Genomic DNA, 12,257 nt, shown 5'->3' with positions numbered 1-12,257 from the left:
CTACAACGCAAGCATCAACAGCGAGAATTAGATCTCTCCATAAGACGTGAAAGAAACTGACACTACTCTGACAGTATTTAACACAGGATGTAGGGCAAAGCAGGATATACCAGGAGAAATGATGCCAAGACTGTATGGTGTTTCTCTCCCCTTGTAGCACCCAGTCAGACATATACAAGGCCTGGTCTACGCTACGAGTTTAATTAGAATTTAGCAGCGTTAAATCAAATTAACCCTGCACCTGTCCACACAACGAAGCCATTTATTTCGAAATAAAGGGCTTTTAAAATCGATTCTGTACTCCTCCCCGACTAGGGGAGTAGCGCCAAAATCGATATTGCCATTTCGAATTAGGGTTAGTGTGGCCGCAGTTCGATGGTATTGGCCTCCGGGAGCTTTCCCACAGTGCACCATTGTGACCGCTCTGGACAGCAATCTGAACTCAGATGCACTGGCCAGGTAGACAGGAAAAGCCCCACGAACTTTTGAATTTCATTTCCTGTTTGCCCAGCGTAGAGAGCACAGGTGATCACAGAGAGCTCATCAGCACAGGTAACCATGCATCAAAAAAGAGCACCAGCATGGACCGTACGGGAGGTACTGCATATGATCACTATATGGGGAGAGGATTCAGTGCTAGCAAAACTATGTTCCAAAAGACGAAATGCCAAAACATTTGAAAAAAAATCTCCAAGGGCATGATGGAGAGAGGCCACAATAGGGACTCATATCAGTGCCGCGTGAAAGTTAAGGAGCTCAGACAAGCCTATCAAAAAACAAAGGAGGCAAACGGTCGCTCTGGGTCAGAGCCGCAGACATGCCGCTTCTACACTGAGCTGCATGCAATTCTAGGGGGGGCTGCCACCACTACCCCACCTCTGACCGTGGATTCCGAGGAGGGGGTAATCTCAGCCAGGCCTGAGGATTCTGCGGACAGGGAAGATGAGGAGAAGGATGACGATGAGCTTGCGGAGAGCACACAGCACTCCGTTCTCCCCCAACAGCCAGGATCTTTTTCCCAGCCTGACTGAAGTACCCTCCCAACCCCCAGACAATGAGGCCATGGAAGGGACCTCTGGTGAGTGTACCTTTGTAAATATAAAACATGGTTTAAAATCAAGCGTTTTTTAATGATTAATTTGCCCTGAAGACTTGGGATGCATTCGCAGCCAGTACAGCTACTGGAAAAATCTGTTAACATGTCTGGGGATGGAGCAGAAATCCTCCAGGGACATCTCCATGAAGCTCTCCTGGAGGTACTCCAAAAGCTTTTCCAGAAGATTTCTGGGCAGTGCAGCCTTATTCCATCCTCCATGGTAGGACACTTGACCACACCATGCTAATAGCAAGTAATCTGGTATCATTGCATGACAAAGCCTGGCAGCGTATGTTCCCAGTGTTTGCTGGTATTCAAGCAACATCTGTTCTTTATCTCGCTATGTTATCCTCAGGGGAGTGATATCGCTCATGGTAACCTGATTGAAATATGGGAATTTAATTAAGGGGACATTCATAGGTGGGCTGTTTGCCGGTGGCTGAAAAGAAATCCTTCCCTACAGTTAGCCAAGCAGGGGGGAGGGGAGGGCGGAAATTGGCTCTGAGCTTTTCGCATTTGGCTAGCAGGGATCTTCCCTGATACCAGCCATACGGTAGGGGGAGGGATAAAGCGATCATCCCAGAGACTTGGAAGGGGTGGGGGTTTGTTTGGTTTCTGCAGGGATCTTCCCTGATACCAGCCACACGGTGGGGGGAGGGATAAAGCGATCATCCCAGAGAATTGGATGGGGGGGGTTAGTTTGGTTTCTGCTGCCGCACGTTAACAGGAAAACCGCAGCACTCAACGGGCTTTGCTTGGTATGTGGGAATGGAGCCGAAAGACAATGGCTTACCATGGCCACATGCCAGCCGAATTCTGTTGCCCGGACCTGCGTATGTTATCTCTAACACCAAAGCCGCAGGCACTCAATATTAAGATGCAAAATGTGACCTTGTACCGAAATCACATGTGCTGTGTAATGTGAATAGTGTTGTTCACCGTGAAAGAGTATAAGCATTGTTCTGTAAAATGCATCTTTTTAAATACTTCTGTACCTTTTTTCCCTCCCTCCCGCAGCTGCAAATTTTTCAAGCCTCCCTCCTCCATCCCGTAGGCTATCTCAGATAAGGCGGCGAAAAAAAAGACGAGAGACTAAATGTTCTCTGAAATCATGGAATCCACCCACAATGAAAGAGCTCATCTGAATGAGTGGAAGGACACGGTATCAAAGTACAGGAAAGATGCCAATGAACGTGAGGCCATGAGGGACGCTCGAGATGAGAGGACGGACGCCTGAGATGAGAGATGGCAGGCTGCAACACTGAGGCTGCTGCGTGATCAAACGGACATGCTCCGGCATCTGGTGGAGCTTCAGGAACAGCAGTAGGATCACAGAGTGCCACTGCAGCCGCTGTATAACCTCCCTCCCCCCTCACCATGTTCCACAGCCTCCTCACCCAGATGTGTAAGAACGCGGGGGGGAGGGGGGGGGGCTCCGTGCACCTTCCCACTCCACCCCAGTGGACAGCCCAAGCAAAAGGCTGTCATTATATTGAACTTTTGAAGTGGCTTTTTCCTTCCCTCCTATCCTCCTCACAAACCCCACCCGGGCTACCTTGTCAGTTCTCTCCCTCTTTTTATAATCAATTAATAAAGAACACATGGTTTTTAAATGATAGTAACTTTATTTCCTTTGAAAGCAAGCTGTGCTCGAGGGGGGGAGGGTGGTTTGCTTACAGGGAATGAGTCAATCAAGGGGGCGGGTTTTCAACAAACAGAACTTTCGCACCGTAGCCTGGACAGTCATGAAACTGGTTTCAAAGCTTCTCTGATACTCAGCGCTTCCTAGTGTGCTCTTCTAATCGCCCTGGTGTCTGGCTGTGCATAATCAGTGGCCAGGCAATTTGCCTCAGCCTCCCACCCCGCCATAAAGGTCTCCCCCTTACTCTCACAGAGATTGTGGAGCACACAGCAAGCAGCAATAACAATGGGGATATTGGTTTGGCTGAGGTCTGACCGAGTCAGTAACATGCACCAGCGAACTTTTAAACGTCCAAATGCACATTCTACCACCATTCTGCACTTGCTCAGCCTGTAGTTGAACAGCTCCTGACTACTGTCCAGGCTGCCTGTGTATGGCTTCATAAGCCATGGCATTAAGGGGTAGGCTGGGTACCCAAGGATAACTATAGGCATTTCAACATCCCCAACGGTTATTTTCTGGTCTGGGAAGTAAATCCCTTGCTGCAGCCATTTAAACAGAGTAGTGTTCCTGAAGACGCAAGCGTCATGGACCCTTCCCGGCCATCCCACGTTGATGTTGGTGAAACATCCCTTGTGATCCACCAGTGCTTGCAGCACCATTGAAAAGTACCCCTTGCGGTTTATGTATTGGCTGCCCTGGTGCTCTGGTGCCAAGATAGGGATATGGGTTCCATCTATCGCCCCACCACAGTTAGGGAATCCCTTTGCAGCAAAGCCATCCACTATGACCTGCACATTTTCCAGAGTCACTACCTTTCGTAGCAGCACCTCAGCGATTGCTTTGGCTACTTGCATCACAGCAGCCCCCACAGTAGATTTGCCCACTCCAAATTGATTCCCGACTGACCGGTAGCTGTCTGGTGTTGCAAGCTTCCACAGGGCTATCGCCAGTCACTTCTCAACTGTGAGGGCTGCTCTCATCTTGGTATTCTGGCGCTTTAGGGCAGGGGAAAACAAGTCACAAAGTTCCATGAAAGTGTCCTTACGCATGCGAAAGTTTCGCAGCCACTGGGAATTGTCCCACACCTGCAACACTATACGGTCCCACCAGTCTGTGCTTGTTTCCTGGGCCCAGAATCGGCGTTCCATGGCTATAACTTGCCCCATTAACAGCATGATCTCCAAAGCGCCGGGGCCCGCGGTTTGAGAGAATTCCATGTCCATGTCCTCATCACTCTTGTCGCTGCGCTGCCATAGCCTGCTCCTCCTTGCCTGGTATTGCAGGTTCTGGTTCAGCATAAACTGCACGAGAACGCGCGAGGTGTTTACAATGTTCATGACTGCTGTCTTGAGCTGAGCGGGCTCCATGCTTGCCGTGGTATGGCGTCTGCACTGTTCACCCAGGAAAAAAGGTGCGAAATGGTTGTCTGCCATTGCTTTCCCGGAGGGAGGGGGAGGATGTACCCGGAACCACCCGTGACAATGTTTTTGGCCCCATCAGGCATTGGGATCTCAACCCAGATTTCCAATAGGCGGAGGAGACTGCGGGAACTATGGGATAGTTATGGGATAGCTACCCACAGTGCAATGCTCCGAAAGTCGACGCTAGCCTCGGTACATGGACGCACACCGCCGAATTACTGTGCTTAGTGTGGCCGCATACACTCGACTTTACACAATCCGTTGCAAAAAATCGAATTCTGTACATTCGAATTAATCCCGTAGTGTAGACATACCCCAAGAGCAGAGTTACTTGCTTTTCTGGAAAGAGCATAAACAGAATTAATGCCTGATTGCATGGGTGAATGTGGATGTGGGGCTGTGAATAATCTGGTGGTTTTTGAGGACCATGTTATATATTCTATTACCTCCTCCACAAATACATTAACAGAACATAAAGGTTGCAAAGTCAAGCACTGAAAAATTTAGGAAATACCTGAGTTAGGATTGCCTGGTCAATCTTAACTGTGCCCCCTTGTGCATATGCATTATGATACAGTCTTTAAATACAAGATCACATACTATTTTTCCCGCAGAGGGCTCCTGCATTATTCAATGCATAGGTACTTATTCAATATTTCTTTTTAGCCCCCTCATTCAGTGTGTGGCCCCAGGGCTTTTGCACGCCATCCAAATCCTGCACTGAATATAAAAGTATGAATTTCTTCCTTGGTGTTTCTATGGTGCTCACCCCCTAGTATCTGAGTGCTTCACAAACACTGCTGAATGTGTCTTTGCAACAAAAGCCTTTGGAATTAGCTGGTAGCATTATCCCAATTTTACAGCTGGGGATCAAGGCCAAAACTGTTGGATGTTTCCATGAATTTTGCATGCCCAATCTGAGATATCTACAGCCTTATTTTCCAGAGTAAGTAGCATTCTATAGTGACTTTATGTTCAAAGCACAGCTCCTGACATCAGCTGCAGATGGGAGCCCCCAGCAGTTTCACACATCAAGCCCCAGGTGTCTCAGACTGAACATCAGAAAAAGAGGAACACACCATTAGGGGCCATCTGTGAAAACGGTAGGTTAAGTGAGTTGTCCAGCATCACACAAGGACTCCAAGGCAGGAGAGAATCCAGGGTGACATTCACCTTCCTCTTCTCTTCCCTGCCTCATTCACTGCACACCTTCCGACTTCTGCAGGGCCTACAGACAACAGCCTCCTTCACTGCAAAACCTTGATTCATCCCCAGAGCTGGTCCAGGCTGTGCACTGAATGAGACAGGGATCCTGCAGGAAAAATAGCATGTGATCCTGTAATTAAAGCTTATGCGCTAGGGTACAGTCAGGGGAAGGCTGAAAAAAAGTTGCGAGGTGCTCCCGGCTCCGCCTCTCATTCAGGTCAGCTATGGCCATATAGAAAACTACCAAAACACCCCAACACTATACTAGAGCTTTGGATTGATTCAGAGTGTTCACATGTGGGAAATGTCTTTCCTCACTGTCATATTTTGCAGCATCTTCCATCTGAGGATCACAATACATTTTGCCACTATTCCGAATGGGATTAAGGATTTAATGGATTAGCAGCAGGCTAACTGACAGATCTCTAAAAGCAGTGGTGAGTGGGGAATCCTCAAATAACGGAGATGTTGCTAATGGGGTGCTGCAGGGATCCTTGCCAATATTACTAGTCACCATTTTTATCAATAATCTGGAAGTAAACCTCAAATCCCTGCTGATAGAGGTTGGAGATGACACAGATGGGGGAGGGGTAAACAATGAGGAGAGGGCAATCTGGATCGTTTGGTAAACTGGGCTGTTACAAATATACTGTGTTTTTATACAAGCAAATGCAAAGTTACCCATCTGGGAACAAGGAACACAGTGACTTTGAAAAGGATTTAGAGGTTACAGTGAACAAGCAACTCACGTGCTCTCCGTGCAATGCTGTGGCGATGCGATCCTTGGATGTATCAACAGGAGAATAGTGAGCAAGAGAAGGGAGGTGATTTTACCTCCGTCTATGGCACTAGGGAGACCAATACCAGAATACTGCATACAGTTCTGGTATCCACATTATAAGAAGGATGTTGAAAAATTGGAGAGGATGCAGAAAAGAGTCATAAAACCAATTTGAAGGCTGGAGAAAAATGCTTCATGGTGACAGGCTTAAAGAGCTCAATCTGTTCCAAAAGAAGATTGAGAGGAGGCTCGATTATGGTGTTTCTAAGGTACCTTCTCAAGGAGAAAATGCCCGGTACTCAGAGCCGGCTCCAGGCACCAACTTACCAAGCAGGTGCTTGGGGCAGCCACACCAGAGAGGGGCGGCACGTCCGGCTCTTCGGCAGTGGGTCCCTCACTCCAGCTCGGAGCGAAGGACCTCCTGCCGAAGTGCTGCAGATCGTGATCACGGCTTTTTTGTTTGTTTGTTTTTTGTTTTGTGAGGGGGGGGGATGGCCACTTGGGACGGCAAAAACCCTGGAGCCGGCCCTGCCGGTACTAAAGGGCCCATTAATCTAGCAGAGGAAGGCAGAACAATAACCAATGGCTGGAAGCTAAAGCCAGACAAATTCAACTTAAAATTAAGGCCCAATTATTATTATTTTTTAAAGTGAAGGTGATTAACCATTGGAACAGACTATCAAGGTGGATTCTCTTGGTCTTCAAATCAAGACTGGATGACTCTCTGGAAGAGATGCTTTATCCAGACACAAGTTATTGGGTTCATTACCAGCCTGTGACATACAGGAGGTCAGTGGGTGCTCAGACCTTGTGGTCAGGGCAGGAGTCGGAGTAGGGAGTCAAGGCAGGGGGCAGAACTGGGGTCAGAGTCAGGAGTCAAGCCAAGGTCAAACAGGAAACAGGAGCCAGAGCCAAAGGCCAGCACTTAGACAGAATCCCAGGAGTCGGAGCCAACAGTTGGAGCCGGGGCAAGAAGGTTCAGGAGCCGGGGATAGGGCAGGGCCAAAGTCAGGAATCGGGGACTAGGCTTGGAGCCAGGTGGCAGACAGCAGGGTCTGTAGCAGCTGCAAGCCAGGATCCACCTTATTGCACAGACAACTTCCTGTGTCTCCTTCTGGCTTAAATAGTGTATTCGGCCCAATCAGGGGTTCTGGGGCTCTTCCAATCAGGTGCCTGTGGGCGGTACCTTCAGTAGAGCGTAAGGCCTTATGGCTCTCAATTCTCCAGTTGCTAGCAGAGCTGTCAGGTGGTAGCAGCCCACGGGCCTAGGGATCAGGACCTGCAGATCCCCACAGTCACACAAGATGATCTAATGGTCCCCTCTGCCCTTAAGCTCTATGAATTAATGAGTGTCACAATTAATCAGCCCCACATCTCTCCCCCGAGGGAAGTCAATATTATCTCCACGCCAAAAAAGGGAACAGCTGGGTTCCCTCCCTGTGCACTAAACCCCTGCAGACCATCTCCTGCAGACTCAAGAATAGAACCCAAGTCACTTGATATTCAGGGCTGTGACAAGATCCTCCATCCTCTGATGTGCTCTCATCACCTCTGGAGCCATTCCAGTGTCTACAGGACATTAAGCCTAGACCTGTGTGCTCTGCAGGCTGCGTCAGTGCCTGTGTTATGCACCAAAATGTCAATCAAGAATCGGTGCCCCCGGTATTCGATATCCCCTGCCACACATGGAACCTCTTGTAAACTAGGCCGATCTCTTCCAAAGAATCCCAGCAGGAGGAGAGAGACGGATAGCTATCGCCATGTTGGATTTTCAAACGCTACTAAGTCCCATTTTCAGAAGTGACTTAGCCACTCAGGAGAGTGCCCCCCATTGACTTTCAATGAGACTGAGGCTCCCAAGGCATGTCTGAAAATTATACTCTCCATCCCTGTCTCAGGAGCCTCCAAAAGAGAATCCGAGTTCAAGGCCAGAAGGGACCAGAGTCTAGATCATCCAATCTGACCTCCTTTGTATCACAGAGGGATCCCCTCTCTGGGTAGCATGAGCCACAGTGCCTCCCTGTTCTCATGGGCTGAAAGCTCTGCCCCCAGGGCTCTGAAAGCTGCTGAGAGGTTTTATTTATTTATTTTAAGTTACTCCAGGTCAGGGATAGCTCATCGCCTACACAAACAGCCATACTCAGGGGTTCCCATTTACAATGTGTGGTGGTGCCATTAGCAACCAAGATCAGCCCTACATGGGGAACAGGAAATAACTGCCTCTCCTCAGAAGCCCGGTGTACACTAGCAACTGCTTGCAAATGCTGACTCTCATCGTACCACTGTGTGGCTTGAGATAAATGGCGAACTGGAAATCCTGACTGATGAGGCAAATAAAAGCATCTATCTACCTTCAAGCAATCAGCTACGGTCTCTTTAGCTGCAGTTTCCTGTCACATCTACCATGAATGCCCTGGGTTTGTTATACTATTAACTTTAAAGCACTCTCACCCATTGTACCAGTGACGTGTGGAAAGGTTAAGTAGGGTACATATTGCTGCCAAAGGTGGGGTGGGCTTTGCTAACAACGAGAAAGACAGCTCCATTATTTGAAGAATCCTTTGTGAGAGGAAAGTTGGTCCCGTGGTTAAGTCACTGACCTAGCATTTGGGAGATTTGAGTTCAAATCCCAGTTCTACCACTAACTTCTGTTTAGATTTGGGCAAATCCTTTAATCTACCCTGTACCTCGGAACCTCATCTGTAAAATGGGGTGCCATTTCACACACAGGGATGATACAAGAATAAAGTCCCATTCACGATGGGAGGTGCTCAGATAGTACAGTGAGGAGGGATGCTAAGGGTCTGTTTACACTGCAAAAATGAACTCTGTGTCAAAGCCCCAGTTCAACTAACTTGGGCTCATGCCACAGGCTAAAAAGGGCAGTGCAGAGATTCCTGCACAGGCCAGAGCCTGAGCTCTGAAGCCCGGGCTTAGGGTGGGTCTCAGAGCTCCAGCAGGTTTGGGTTTTTTCCCCCAGCGCAGACGTAGCCGTAAGTACCTGGGCAGATGGATCCTACTTGCAATGGGAGGATGAGGACAGGACAGTGTGCACTTGCTATACCTGTACTCAAGGGGGTGCACCCCTGACCTCCTCTCCCAACACCTCTTTAGCAGCATGAGCACCCGCAAGGTCACTGTCTCTTCCACCTCCTGCCCCTTACGAGCACAGAGGGGGACACACAGTCTGACCAGCTCCATCTGAGCCACTCCACCCTCCAGCTCACCAAGGTCCCGGGTAAAGCGCAGCGTTCACTCACCCCCAGCACACAGCAGATGGACAGTGTCCATAAAAAGAAAAGCAGAGTTAATCCCCCAGCCCCTCTCCTCCCAGGGTTACTCACGATTTTCACCCGGTGGCCGGGAGTCGCGGAAATGTTCCAGGTGCATTCCTTCCGGCTGGGGTACTTATCAGGCCAGTTTGGACTCGCCATTGTTCCTTCTGCACTGCTCACTTTGTGCTCACAGCCAGCTTGGGAGAGAGAAAACCCAGTCACCTAGTCAAGTCTCTGTAGCTGAGGTGCGCTAGAGGCAGCTCCCAGGCCAAGATGTGGCAAAACAGGAGAAGGATTTAATCATGGAAGAGAGACTCTTTTATAATTGCTGTGTACACTGTGCCCCTGGGAGGGCTGTTAGCTGCTAGGACGGGGCAACCTGGGACCTGTGGATCTTAAAGCATGAGTCTCTACTGCCACAGCTACAACACCCATCTTAGCCACAGCTGCAGCAGGCTCATGTGTCTCTGTAGCTCAGAGAAGGACAGAGCCCCACCCTGCCTGGGCAGGGGTTACAGTTCTATCTCCTATACCGTGAGCGGGGAGCGTAGGCAAGTGCACTTTCTTGTCTCTCATGCTGAGCTTCCCCACAGAACCTCTGTGCCTTCTGCTCCCACCCTGGGCAGAATTCTCATCTCCCTCTCTCCCCACCTCGGCCACACTCCCTCAGGCGCCTGCTTGCCCTAGTAGTGCTGGAACACAAGGCGGCATTGGGTGAGCACTGTGATTTGGAGGGCTCAGACCACAAGTGTTCGTGCCGCTCACAAGCGTTTGGAGAGTTTGGCCAAGTACATTTCCAGTCCCTTGGGCTTTGTCTGCTGTTTGCCTTGTATTTGCTGGAGCTGGGTTTCCACAGGCACCAATGGATTTTCATTTCCATCTGATGGATGCTCAGGGGCCTGCGTGAACAGAGCGAGTGGTCTCCATCCACTGATGTTGCCCTCTGTTCACAAAACCCACAGCCACGCTCTGTTGCCAATCTCAGCAGACACACCAAGCAGCGATGTGCTCTAATTGCAGGCAGCTTGTACTGCCCTGTCTGTGCTTTACCTTTATGTGGCTAAACAGAAGACTCCAGTCTCCGCAGCTCAGTCTTTTACCAGCCCAAGATTTGCTCTTTAAAGATGGTTTATTCCTGCTGTGAGAGTTATTGGACCAAGCCTGTTCAGCACTCTGACTCCACTAAGAACCACTGGCATTCACCGCTGACCCTTTTGCCTGGGCACAGTGGGGACACTGGATCAGTTGCTCTTGCCAGACAACACTATGGATTGGGGAGATTGCTGAGGAGATGCAAGTCTGAGGTGCCACCTACTTACGAAGACTGGCTGAAGCAAAACTCCACAATAGCATTAAATGCAAAAATTACCCCTCTCCAGCCAACTTCTGGAAGAAGAGTGAGTGTCATATGGACACAGGAAATAGCTACTCTCCTTGGGCCTAATTAACTACCAGCACCAATACACACACATCCATAGGCTTCAATGGAACTCAGTTTCTTCACTCCGTCATTCCTTATCTCCTTCTCCCTCGTGTTCTAGTTTTGGAGCCACTCTCCTCTATATTTGCAGAGGTTTTCTGGAGTCCGATCACTTTCACCAGAAGGCTCAGAGTTTCAAAGGAGACTCAGGGGTCTGTCTACAGAGCCCATGGCAGCAAGCTACTCGGCCTGGCTCAACGGACCTGGGCTCACGCTACCACACTAAAAACAGCTGTGTAGACCCTGCAGCTCAGACTCTGAAGCCTTGGAAGGGGGGTGCTCCTTAGCCCAAACTGCAACTTAGAAGTGTTTCTACACAGCCATTTTTACAGCGCTGGTGTGTGCCCGGCCACCTCAACTCCCTCGACCGGGGCTGGGAAGCTCTGTGTAGAGCAACCTAAATCAGTCCTGAAATTCAATTGGAGTTGCGCCCCTACCTCCCTGGGGCTCCTTTAACAACTAAGGGTACGTCTTCACTTACCGGAGGGTCCGGCAGCAGGCAATCGATGTTCTGGGATCGATTTATCGCGTCTGGTTAAGACGCGATAAATCGATCCCGAAAGTGCTCGCCGTCCACGCCGGTACTCCAGCTCAGCGAGAGGAGTAGGCGGCATCGACGGGGGAGCCTGCCTGCTGCGTCTGGACCCGCGGTAAGTTCGGACTAAGGTAGTTCAAATTCAGCTACGTTATTAACGTAGCTGAATTTGCGTACCTTAGTCCGAAGTGGGGGCTTAGTGGGGACCAGGCCTTAGGCTGAGAGGTTGTCATTGGTGCATCTGCATTATGCTCTGTAAAGAGGCTTTTGTTCACCTGTCCTTACCCACGAATTATCCTTTGCTTGCTGCATTATTTACATTGTTTAGGGAAAATTAAACAGCGGGTTTGGAAATAAATCGATGCTTTCTTGCTGCAGTTAGCGGTGCTCACCTTCTTTGCAATCGTGGCCATTTTCATGCAGCATGAACCCATTCCTGCACTGGCAGACGTAGCTCCCAAACGTGTTGACACATTCGTGCTGACATCCGCCGTTGTCTTTGGAGCATTCGTCTTTATCTGGGGAGGGGCAAACGAATGACTCTTAATTCCGTGTCGAGAGAGAACCAAATCCGATGCCAGCTGGGAGCTCTCTCTGCTAGGGTAGAGAACTACCCTAAATCTCAGTCGCTGGATCAAGTCCAGCCACTTTGTTCTTTCCCCAGTTCACTGTCCTTCCTCACAATTCAACAAACTACATGGGTCTAGCACAGGGGTGGGCAAACTTTTTGGCCCGAGGGCCACATCGGAGTTGCAAAACTGTATGGAGGACCGGGTAGGGAAAACTGTGCCTCCCCAGACAGCCTGACCCCTGCCCCC

At 49.7% G+C, this 12,257-nt stretch overlaps 1 protein-coding gene across 1 annotated transcript in view; it reads right to left on the bottom strand.

Moving 5' to 3' along the window:
* The window catches only part of TLL2 (tolloid like 2), an 82,641-nt gene that overhangs the window by 7,209 nt on the left and 63,175 nt on the right, over positions 1-12,257 (bottom strand). The window contains exons 15-16 of the mRNA XM_034777175.1: positions 11,832-11,957; positions 9,494-9,621 (exon numbers count right to left, since the gene is read on the bottom strand). Coding sequence (XP_034633066.1) covers positions 9,494-9,621; positions 11,832-11,957 — 254 coding nt within the window. The remainder of the gene's footprint in view (positions 1-9,493; positions 9,622-11,831; positions 11,958-12,257) is intronic.

The sequence above is a fragment of the Trachemys scripta genome, chromosome 7, assembly GCF_013100865.1.
Source record: "Trachemys scripta elegans isolate TJP31775 chromosome 7, CAS_Tse_1.0, whole genome shotgun sequence".
Taxonomy (NCBI): domain Eukaryota; kingdom Metazoa; phylum Chordata; order Testudines; family Emydidae; genus Trachemys; species Trachemys scripta.
Note: the sequence above shows the minus strand (reverse complement) of the source record. Positions and strands in the feature narration are given on the sequence as shown.